Genomic DNA, 12,500 nt, shown 5'->3' with positions numbered 1-12,500 from the left:
AATATATAAGTGTCAATTTCCTCGCGGTAGTATCCAGGGGTTAGACGCTGTATTTTTGTAACAGGGTATCTGCACATTTTTTAACAGGAAATTTAACACCTTTTAAGACCTTTTTAAGTCCTCTAAAATGAAAATTTAAGACTTTACCTAAACAAAAAAAACAGGAAAATGTTCAGTGTGTCAACACAGAATGATGTGGTGAAGCATTACCGTGGCACAACTCACCAGAGCCACCCTCAAGACAGGCCAAAGGGACGCAAAAACTTTTATGCCGAGTGCTGATTGACCTTACAACCCTGACAACAGGGTACCGGTCTCGTCAGTTGACCAACGTCTAAAGTGCAAGTCTAAGTCTTCGTTGCTGGTTCATGGACTCATCGAACATTATGATGAAAGCGTCCTTGTTTGCTCGTGAAATTAGTTTCTTCTTTAGGTATGGGGCAACACCAAATCGTGCTAAATATACTGTTTTGTCTCTTCCACATGTGAACGTACTCGCACACTCTGAGTCAGGGAACATTGCTTGAAAAACTAGGTGGACGTCCTTATTTGAGGTGTACGAGTGATGGCGGCTTACGGTTTGAAATACCCACAGTATTTCGGCCTTAAATGTAACTATATTCGCAAAGCTGCTGAAGGCATTGCTTGAAGTGGACGGCCTTGTGGAAGGCTGAGGTCGAAGTGCTCGATGAGAACATACTTATGGGCAAACTACTTGCCTGCGACTACACATACTTTTTGTGCTTCTCTGCTTTCATGTGTGAATCGAGCGCTTTGCGGCCCATTGTACCCAGTTTTATCGTCTTTTTAGATAAAGCACGCCTCCCTTCATGATTACTGGCTGTTTTCTTTAGCCACCCCCGATACTTTTCGTCCTCCAACCAATTGTCATCAAACAAACATTTGCCCATGCTTGCGATTTCTCAAAATGCTGTGGTGGCGAACTATCGACGCAACGCATTCATCTATCACTTACTCGTATGTCACCTATGGAATGATGCAGGTTGCACCCACGAAGTGCTGCCCCCAAATGTTGCGCTGGTCAAATAGCGGTTGAAAACAATAAATAAAAAAGACAAGTCGGACATGAAATTTACAGAATTCAAGACATTTTCAGACCTTAAAAATCGAAAATTTTATTTAAGACATCTCAAGACTTTTTAAGGACCCACGGGGACCCTGTGTAAGCATCTGAGTAATAAGAATAAATCTCACGGTACTATCTGGAGATTGAACACCGTGACACGATCACTCTTATGTCCGAGTGGTAATCACCTCATGGTACTATCCGGAGGTTTAATACGGAACTGCGGTTAGTGTTTATGTGACAATTACCTCACGGTGCAATCCAGAGGCTACTTTTACTACAGCTACAAACACTCGGTGTGTTTTCGTGGCTGTTATTGGGCATATGCTCTGCTCTGTCCAGCGGTCCTAAACATTGACGATTATCATTATATTTTTTGCTAGGTGTTGATTTTTCTTGTTCTGTTTCTCTCGGTGCACCCGGAGACCCAGATTTCGATTGGTGGTTAGCCTGATTTTTTGCACGTTATATCACTAACGTGAACGTTAGCCAACGGTCCTAGCCATGGTATTTGGTTGGTCAGTTTGACGCCCTCTCATGGCTTATCATGCCATTTCCATGGCTTTCCCGATGACTTGCATACTCTGTCCTAACAAGCATCTCCCGGATGACGGACAAGATATCTGCCCATCCTGTCTCGGTGTTCAACATCTGATCCGTGCCTGCATTGTAGTTTGCTGGTCCTGTCAGAGAGACAGGTGCGTTTGGCTGGGCTGAGCCACAATCAGGATACTGTTGCTTTACCAGCAGGTCTAGCGTTGCCGAACGAGGGGAAAAATGTCGCGCTTCAGCAGCTTCTGGAGCTCCTCGTCTTAAGAAACCTAGCCTAAACGGTAAGCACACGGCGGGATATCTGTTGTCGAAGAAAGTGGCCTGTCTGTCTTTAGACATGGCGGAGATTAAACACTTTTTACAAAATCTACAACCAGCGGAGCCAGCATCTGACATCTCTGCTGCCGTGCCCTTTGCTGAGGAAGTTCATTCTCATTCCTCTAGCGAGGAACTACCGTTTGCATCAAGCAGCCACAGTCCCCACTTCGATGTTGTCGACATGTGCTTCTGACTCTCATTTTCAGGAGCAATGTCAGGCTGACATTCCTGAGCCTGATGACCAACCTTTAAATCATGTAATGTAATGTGATGTGTATTTATATAGCGCATTTATTGTGTATGGCCATACACCCAAAGCGCTTCACAATCATGAGGGGGGTCTCTCCACACCACCACCGGTGTGCAGCATCCACTTGGATGATGCGACGGCAGCCACAGGACAACGGCGCCAGTGCGCTCACCACACACCAGCTACTGATAGAGTGGAGAGACAGTGATAGAGCCAATTCGGTGGATGGGATGATTGGGAGGCCATGATCGTAAGGGCCGATAGAGGGACTTTGGACAGGACACCGGGGTTACACCCCTGCTCTTTCACGAGAAGTGCCATGGGATTTTTAATGACCACAGAGAGTCAGGACCTCGGTTTAACGTCTCATCAGAAAGACGGCGCCCACTGACAGTGTAGTGTTCTCTTCACTATACTGGGGCATTAGGACTCACGCAGCCCACAAGTTGACCGCCCCTGCTGGCCTCACTAACACCACTTCCAACAGCAACCTAGTGTTCCCTAGTGGTCTCCCATCCAGGTACTAACCAGGCTCAGTCCTGCTTAGCTTCAGTGAGTAACCGGTCTTGGGCTGCAGGGTGATATGGCTGTGGCAAATCATGCTGGGACCGTTGGATCCAAGAATGGCTCTCATCATTCTTCTGACAATGCCCCACATAAAGATGATGATGCATTGGAAGTCCTTCGGATGGCAGTAGCCTGTCTTGGCCTTGATGACCGCCTTGCTCATCCTGTTTAATCTAATATGCTTTTCCGCAGACCTCCATCTGTGGATACCTTTGTTATGCCAGCATGTGAGGATTTCATTGCAGAATTTTCGAATGCTCTTAAGGGGGCAGGCATGGCCAAAAGACGATCCAAGACTGCTCGCACTTGCGGCACTTGTGCTGATATTCATTTACACTGAGGAAGGGCAGAGGCTTGCGGTAGAACTACTGAGAGATTTCAGCTGCTGTCTGGGCTTTCACTGCAGAACTACACCTCCCTTTTTTTCATGTGTTCAATACTTTCACCTGCGTCAATTCATTTAATTACACAGAACTTCATTTGCAAACTAATAATATTTGTTTTCTTTGCATATATGAGGATTACTTTGGTTGTTACCAACATCTGGGGAAACTTTCAAGACAACGACACCTTTAGAAATATGTTTTCTGAAAATAATGGTGACGTGTTCAATACTTATTTCCATGCTGCATATGTGTGTGTATGCTCATATGTGCGTGTGTGTTTTCTGTTGGTAATACTCACCGTCTAGTGACAGCCAGTCCAGCTGTGAGCTGGGTAAAGACGAGGCGTTACGAGCGCGATACTCAAACAGCACAGAAGAAGAAACAGGGATCGAGTCCTTCAGCACGTGAAGAGCCACCAGACCCGCTTCATGAGCTGTATACACCCAAACACACACGCAAACACAAATTTTTAACAAATATGTTTTTTTTTTATTTTTATATTAACGTTATTGTGAGTGCGCGCGCGTGTGTGTGCTTACCTGGACAGTAGCAGCGCAAGACACCTGGCTGAATAAGAGATGCGGGAACTCTGCTCTGGTCGAACGCACATGAGTATCTGCCGTCCGTCTCGGACCACGGACCCGTGATCAGCACCTTCACTCCTCCCTAAAACACACACACATACAAACACCTGTTATTAATATTTAATTTGTATCGAACATCAAATACAAACCAGTACTGAAAACTCGTACTGAAGTTTAGAATAGAAACACAAAATGTTTTTGCAGTGTGTTTCTCACCTCTGGGTATGACCACTCCGGGGAGAAGTCTGTGATGTTGGTCAGGCGCTGTGTGTCCTCCGCAGCGCCGCCGGCCGCGAGCGTGTGTGTGTTGGTGAGGAGTGTGAAGGGTAGAAACGAACTGGAGGGCGACGGCTGCGGCGGAACCATGTAGCGGACGGGGTAAACAGGTGGATCTGGAGTGGGGGCGTGGCCAACAGCATCATCCGTAATCAGCTCAGAGATGAGGTCAGGGAAGGCGGAGTCAAATGTAAGCCCAGCCTCCTCGCCATCCATATGGGTGCAGTGGGTGGTGTCCATGGGCGTGACTTCTGACTCAAAATGAGTGGGTGGAGACTGCTCCTCCTTCACCTGTATAGGAGTGGGCGTGGCCGGGGGCGGAGTTTGTGGTTCGATGCACATAGAGTGCGATTCAAGAAGACAAGACTGCATTTGAAGCTGCGGCTGCCTAAGCTCCGCCTTTTCTCCTTCTTGATTGATTGGCAGAACTTCGAGGGCTGACGTAGGAGGAGAAAGCGGAATGGTCTGTAAGTTGCAAGGCAGGGCTTGAGATTCAAATGCAGTAGGAGAAGTGCTGTGAGTGGGCGGGGCTTGAGTGTCCATTTCAGTAGGCGGAGCTCTGCTATTTGTGGATAGGGAAGGATTCAATGAATCCAGGCCTAATGCTGACTCCAAACACAGCAGAGTCGGAGTCATCGGTGCTGGAGATAAAGACAGAGATAAAGAAGCCGGACTGGAGGAAGGACGAGCGGGATTACTCTTCCTCTCCACTTCAGAAGAGAAAGAAGACAGAGACGAAGGTGGAGAAGTGGGAGATAAAGCCAGAGACGGAGGCTGAGGAGATGTTGAAGGAGGAGGAGACGGGGAAGAGGAGGCAGAGTTAGAGTGTGGCGTGAGGGCGGGGCCTCCATATGTCTGCCCCTGTTTGGGGCTATTGAGGAAGGAGTCTGGGTCGAACGGCAGCAGAGACGGGGACGACGGGTGCAGGAGTGCTGTAGTTGTTTCCGGAACAATGCGTTCGGTCAGCTGCAGACTGCCAATCACAGGGCTGGACAGCAGAGTGAGTGACAGTGTGGCCACGCCCTGATTAGCAGGAATAGGGCTTGGTGGGGAGGTGGAGCTCGGAGGGGAGGGCGTGTCCTGTTTGGGCGGGACGGGAGATAAAACAAGCCGACCGCCTGCACGGGTTAGCGACAATCGGGTGGAGCCTAATTCGCCGTTTGACTCCTCCCCACAGCCACGCCCCACTGCCGTCGTCATGACGATGACTGCATTTTGCGGGAGTGCCACAGTCGCCAATCCACCCCTCTGAAATCCATTTCCGTTGCTTAGAGAGATCGTTGGTGCTCGTTGTGTTTGGGGCGGACTTGAAGATGATGATGAGGAGGAGGCGGAGCATGGGGAAGCCACACCCACTGTTTCCTCAACCCGCCCACCGTCTTCTGGCGTTCCTGGTGGCTGCTTTCGCTCTGAAGGCAGGACAGCCACTAAAGCATCTCCTGGCCCCGCCTCCCGGCTGAGCTCCGTCCCCGAGCCTTCGCTGGCCAGATTCTGCAGCTCGGTGAGGGCAGGGTATGGCGCGGGCAGTTTCGGGGAGATGATGCGATGCTTTGTGCTGTTGCAGCGGTGAGGAATGTTGGATCCAGGAGAAGCTGTGGGAAACACACAGAGATAAAAACACACACACACAACAGGTCACTGCTACAATCTACAATAATTGAACATTTGGGATAATGATCGAATGTTTTTAAAATATTGCTCACCAAGGTTGCAAGGTTGCAAGGTGTGTGTGTGTGTGTGCTTCAGTGTGTGTTATTTGTTCGTATGTGTGTGCTTCAGAGTGTGTTACTTGTTTGTGTGTGTGTGTGTGTTACCACAGAGGCAGGTGTGTGTTCGCGGTTGTGGTTTGGTCTGTTGTGTTTCTAGGATCTGTTGCACCATCTGTTCCACCGAGAGCTCCACAGCACCGTTGCCTCCACAAGACCATTTCAAACTGTGGACTAAACAAACACACACATATAAAAACACACACATTAAACTGATTGGTCAACCGCTTATATATCAGACATGTGATTGGTCGATTGCTTATATATCAAATGAGTGATTGCTTGATTTCTTATATATCAGAGGTGTGATTGGTTGATTGCTTTTATATCAGAAGTGTGATTGGTCGATTGCTTATATATCGGACGTGTGATTGGTCGATTGCTTATATATCGGACGTGTGATTGGTCGATTGCTTGCATATCGGACGTGTGATTGGTCGATTGCTTATATATCGGACGTGTGATTGGTTGATTGCTTTTATATCAGAAGTGTGATTGGTCGATTGCTTAAATATTAGATGTGTGATTGGTCGATTGCTAACCTATCAGACATGATTAGTCAATTGCTTAAATATCAGAAGTGTGATTGGTGGATTGCTTATATATTGGACGTGTGATTGCTTGATTTCTTATATATCAGACGTGTGATTGGTTGATTGCTTATTTATAATATGTGTGATTGGTTAATTGCTTATATATGAGACATGTGATTGGTCGACTGCTTATATATCAGATGTGTGATTGGTCGATTGCTAATATATCAGAAGTGTGATTGGTCGATTGCTAATATATCAGATGTGTGATTGGTTGACTGCTTATATTAGAAGTGACTAGTCGATTGCTTAAATATCAGACCTGTGATTGGTCGATTGCTAATATATCAGACGTGTGATTGGTTGATTGCTTATATATAATATGTGTGATTGGTCGATTGCTAATATATCAGATGTGTGATTGGTTGATTGCTTATATTAGAAGTGACTAGTCGATTGCTTATATATCAGACGTGTGATTGGTTGATTGCTTATATATAATATGTGTGATTGGTCGATTGCTTATATATTAGATGTGTGATTGGTTGATTGCTTATATATCAGACGTGTGATTGGTTGATTGCTTATATTAGAAGTGACTAGTCGATTGCTTATATATCAGACGTGTGATTGGTTGATTGCTTATATATCAGATGTGTGATTAGTCGATTGCTAATATATCAGACGTGTGATTGGTTGATTGCTTATATATAATATGTGTGATTGGTCGATTGCTAATATATCAGATGTGTGATTGGTTGATTGCTTATATTAGAAGTGACTAGTCGATTGCTTATATATCAGACGTGTGATTGGTTGATTGCTTATATATCAGATGTGTGATTAGTCGATTGCTTAAATATCAGACGTGTGATTGGTTGATTGCTTATATATAATATGTGTGATTGGTCGATTGCTTATATATAATATGTGTGATTGGTCGATTGCTTATATATTAGATGTGTGATTGGTTGATTGCTTATATATCAGACGTGTGATTGGTTGATTGCTTATATTAGAAGTGACTAGTCGATTGCTTATATATCAGACGTGTGATTGGTTGATTGCTTATATATCAGATGTGTGATTAGTCGATTGCTTAAATATCAGACGTGTGATTGGTTGATTGCTTATATATAATATGTGTGATTGGTCGATTGCTTATATATCAGAAGTGTGATTGGTTGATTGCTTATATATCAGATGTGTGATTAGTCGATTGCTTAAATATCAGACGTGTGATTGGTTGATTGCTAATATATTAGATGTGTGTTTAGTCCATTGCTTAAATATCAGACGTGTGATTGGTTGATTGCTTATATATAATATGTGTGATTGGTCGATTGCTTATATATTAGAAGTGTGATTGGTCGATTGCTAATATATTAGATGTGTGATTGGTTGATTGCTTATATATCAGTCGAGTGATTGGTCGATTGCTTAAATATTAGATGTGTGATTGGTCGATTGCTAACATATCAGACATGATTAGTCAATTACTTATATATCAGAAGTGTGATTGGTGGATTGCTTATATATTGGACGTGTGATTGCTTGATTTCTTATATATCAGAAGTGTGATTGGTCGATTGCTTAAATATCAGATGTGTGATTGGTCGATTGCTTATATATCAGACGTGTGATTGGTTGATTGCTTATATATAATATGTGTGATTGGTTGATTGCTTATATATGAGACGTGATTGGTCGACTGCTTATATATGAGACATGTGATTGGTCGATTGCTAATATATTAGATGTGTGTTTAGCCCATTGCTTAAATATCAGACGTGTGATTGGTTGATTGCTTATATATAATATGTGTGATTGGTCGATTGCTTATATATCAGAAGTGTGATTGGTAGATTGCTAATATATTAGATGTGTGATTGGTTGATTGCTTATATATGAGACGTGTGATTGGTCAATTGCTTATATATCAGAAGTGTGATTGGTCGACTGCTTATATATCTTATGTGTGATTGGTCAATTGCTTATATATGAGACGTGTGATTGGGCCATTGCTTATATATCAGATGTGTGATTGGTTGATTTCTTATATATCAGAAGTGTGATTGGTCGACTGCTTATATATCATATGTGTGATTGGTCGACTGCTTATATATCATATGTGTGATTGGTCAATTGCATGTATATGAGACGTGTGATTGGTCGATTGCTTTTATATCGGACGTGTGATTAGTCAATTGTTTATTTATCAGAAGTGATTAGTCGATTGCTTATACAGTAGATCTGTGATTGGTCAATTGCTAACACAGCAGACATGTTATTGTTCACTTACACATGGGTTTGAGTTGTGACAGTAGCTCATCTCGGCTCCAGCGCAGACTGTCTCGCCGGTCGGTCAGAGTGCAGGACACCGGACCACATGACTTCACACTGTCCTCAAGCGACGGCACGTTCAGGTAGTGCACAAGCACAATGTCTGGATTCTACAAACACACACACACACACACATGTATTGGTCTGTGTTTATCTTATTCATAATTCTCTAACCATGTGTTCATCTGTAATCTGAATTTTTAATAAGCTGAAACTACATTTAAGAAATTAAATTATATGTATATTTAATTTAAGATATAACATTTTTTTTATTGATAATTACTTAAAACAATAATAAAACACTTAAAATGAATCCTAAACCACTGAAATAAAATATAAAACAAAAATCACTTACTAAAACATTTAAGATATCAAACGTTTGTAATAAAAATATTTTTAATATTAAAAACTATTTTAGAAACACTTAGAATGAATAATAAACCACTGACATAAAATATACCTAAAAAAGACACTTAGTAAATCATTTAAAATATTAAAATCTGTAATAGAAATTATTTTAAAACAAAACAATTCAAATAAAACATTTAAAATTAATCATAAAAATGTTAATCAAAATAAAAATGCACTTTTTTACTTAATACATTTTTCCTTTGTTATATTTTTTAATATTTTCTTGCTCATTACAAACATGTTATGTATATACTAGTGAAAAGGTGCTGAATGAAATACATTATATTACACATTACATCAACTCATTGATATGCACACATTCTAGCTTCTGATTGGGTAGACTGGTGTCACATAGTCACAAACTTACCTGCAGCAGCCAATAGCATCTCCTGTGGAATGTTGGGACGATGGAGGAATGAACATAGCAACCGTAAAGACACTGCAGGAAGAGCCAGAAATGGGAGAAAAACAGCATGTAATACTTTCATTCAGAAGAGATGCAGTAAAAAACATTTATGAATTTAAAGAAGATTCATATTTTAAATAATTGCTTTTATTTTTGTATTTTGTAACTTTGTTCATCTGCCCAAATGAAAAAAATATTATAGTAATTATGACCATACTATAATAAAGTACTTAAATCAATCAGTTGTTTTAATTATATAGTTGCTATGGTAACAACAACTGTAGTAATTGATCTGTTGTGTTGTTTCTGTAGTTGCTATGGTAACACAATAACTAAAGTAATTGATCTGTTGTGGTGTTTCTATAGTTGCTATGGTAACACGATAACTAAAGTTATTGATCTGTTGTGGCGATTCTATATTTGCTATGGTAACACAACACCTAAAGTAATTTGTCTGTTGTGGTGCTTCTACAGTTGCTATGGTAACACTACTACAGTATTTGATCTGGTGTGATAGATATTATAACATAATATAAAGTAATATAATATAATATAATATAATATAATATAATATAATATTATAATATAATAAAACATAATATGATATGATATGATATGATATAATATAATAAAATATAATATGATATAATATAATATATTATAATATAATGTACTATAATATAATATATTATAATATAATATAATATAATATAATATAATGTAATATAATACAATATAATATATATAATATATATATAATATATATATATATATATATATATATAATATATATATATATATATAAAATTATAATATAATATAAAAAATATTATAAAATAAAATATAATTTAATACAATATAGTTTAATATAATATAATAATATAAAATAAAATAAAATAAGATGAAATAAAATATAATATAATAAAATATAATATATTATAAAATATAATATATTATAATAATATAACAATATAATATAATATAATATAATATAATATAATATAATATAATATAATATAATAATATATTATAATAATAATATAATATAATATAAAGTATTTATCTGACAATAACGGTATACCTTATGATGCTCATCAGTCAATCAGAATCAAGCATTCAGCAGCCCAGTATAATAAATGATAATAATATTTGACAGACTGTGCATGCTTTTAGTGTTCTGCAGGTCTGTGTTTCTGCTCTCTCACCTCCATGCCCTGAACCTTCAGCTTCATGTGATCCTCTCTTGTCGTCTTTCCATCTTTTCTCTTCTTCCAGCAGTATCCATCTTTCCGGTATTTGACCTTCTTGCGATTGTACAGTATGATTGAACCGTTCTGCGGCCTGCACACAACACGCAAACGAAAACACAATGTTTATTACAAGCAAAGGCTGGTTTATGCTTCTGTGTCGAGTGATCGGCATGACCCACGGCGCATGCAATGTGCGTAGCCATGCTTGTAACTTCTGCGTGCTGTTTATGTCGCTCTGCATTAACACTTCTGAAATGCTAGCTGGTGGTAGGTGTTTATAATTCTCGGTGTCGAATTTCTTCGCTGGTGTTTTGTTTTTTCTGAACGCTTCCTTAATGTACAAGTGGCTCCAACTCGCTCATTTTGAGGCTGGAACCTGCAGACGTGCAACAACTTTAATCATGAGGTAAACACAAAACATTAGTTTCCATCCGGAGCTCCTTCATGAGACTCCACTTTTGTAAACTCGCTCCATCGAGCTCACCTCCGCCCACACTCGTCAGCGCTACCAAGCTAACCAGTAGCTTATAATTTAATTGATTTTATTGATGATTAAAAAAAAATCAATTAAGGTAATAAAAAATCAAGGTAATAAAAGCAACAATATACACTAGTGTACGTTTCTGAAAAATCTGCAAACATATTATGGTATTTTTATGCTTTAGAAGAGTCTAAAACTGACATACAGCACCTACTGACCTGGTCTTAAGGGAACAGGAGAGCCACTCGTCATGTCTGTCGAAAGAAATCAGGAAGGATGCAATTTCCTGAAACACACACAAACAACACCAGCATATGACAAGCAGTTACTAACATGATCATTTAGCATTTATTATAAACCAGACACTTACTATTGTGTTTTCAGGGATTGTTTTGCTAACTAAAACTAAAAGCATAACAAAAATCTACTTTAGAATATTTAGAAAATATTACTACTATTATTATTATTATTATAAAATATTAAGAAACGCTTAGTGTAACGTAAAAATGTGAAGCATTTTTCATTCAGCTAGTAATAATTCCCAGTTTTATTTCCTTTAACTTATTATTCAATGCATAGTATAATAATATTGTCATAATATTATAAAGCCAACTCATATTAATATTTCAGCTAGTTATCAAAGTAAAAACTAAACTAAAAGTTAAAGCTAATGCTGGATAAAACCACCACAATAAAAATTATAAAATGTAATTAAAAACAAATTATAAAATGTAATTAAAAGCATGAATATTTATATAAATACAAAACACAAAAAATGATTTGAACTATGATTAGAAACTACAAAAATATCGAAAGAAATTCACATTTTTAATTTTTAAAATACCAGCGAAAGTTTTTTTAATAATGTTTTGTTTTATAGAGCACCTATGATGAAAATTAACTTGTCCACAGTCATATTGGAGTGATAGAAACACAATAAGTCTCATTTTTTCAATTTCTTGATGTTAATATAGGATCTAAATCCCTTCCATTTTGACCTTTCCAACCACAACGTGATGTAGGAGTTTCCCCACCCACCGAATTGATTGACAGGCGCCATGTTTCTCTGATAAGATGTATACACACGTCCACAAAACATTTTGAACATTTGCAAAGAAACTGAGATTTAAATATTTGTTCAGCTCTCTGTGATTTCTATAAGTTAATAAAACAGTGCATGTTTGTGATGAAGTAAAATTGCTGTGTAATTCTTAACCGACAAAAGCCCCTTTCACACAGTGATACCGGTAAATATCTGGAAAATTTCTGGAAAAACTTTACCGGTAAATT

At 39.3% G+C, this 12,500-nt stretch overlaps 2 protein-coding genes across 3 annotated transcripts in view; one reads left to right on the top strand and one right to left on the bottom strand.

Annotated features, from left to right (window-relative positions):
- Nucleotides 1–12,500, top strand: part of tfr2 (transferrin receptor 2) — a 1,009,002-nt gene that overhangs the window by 386,254 nt on the left and 610,248 nt on the right. The gene's annotated exons all lie outside the window — the stretch shown is intronic.
- Nucleotides 1–12,500, bottom strand: part of camta2 (calmodulin binding transcription activator 2) — a 64,320-nt gene that overhangs the window by 39,504 nt on the left and 12,316 nt on the right. For both annotated transcript variants that reach the window (XM_087307858.1, XM_087307859.1), the window contains exons 4-11: nt 11,429–11,496; nt 10,685–10,820; nt 9,441–9,512; nt 8,622–8,772; nt 5,835–5,960; nt 3,961–5,612; nt 3,700–3,826; nt 3,459–3,593 (exon numbers count right to left, since the gene is read on the bottom strand). In XM_087307858.1, coding sequence (XP_087163984.1) covers nt 3,459–3,593; nt 3,700–3,826; nt 3,961–5,612; nt 5,835–5,960; nt 8,622–8,772; nt 9,441–9,512; nt 10,685–10,820; nt 11,429–11,496 — 2,467 coding nt within the window. The remainder of the gene's footprint in view (nt 1–3,458; nt 3,594–3,699; nt 3,827–3,960; nt 5,613–5,834; nt 5,961–8,621; nt 8,773–9,440; nt 9,513–10,684; nt 10,821–11,428; nt 11,497–12,500) is intronic.

The sequence above is a fragment of the Danio rerio genome, chromosome 23 (assembly GCF_052040795.2).
Source record: "Danio rerio strain M-AB ecotype USA chromosome 23, GRCz13ab, whole genome shotgun sequence".
In the NCBI taxonomy this organism is placed as follows: Eukaryota; Metazoa; Chordata; class Actinopteri; order Cypriniformes; family Danionidae; genus Danio; species Danio rerio.
Note: the sequence above shows the minus strand (reverse complement) of the source record. Positions and strands in the feature narration are given on the sequence as shown.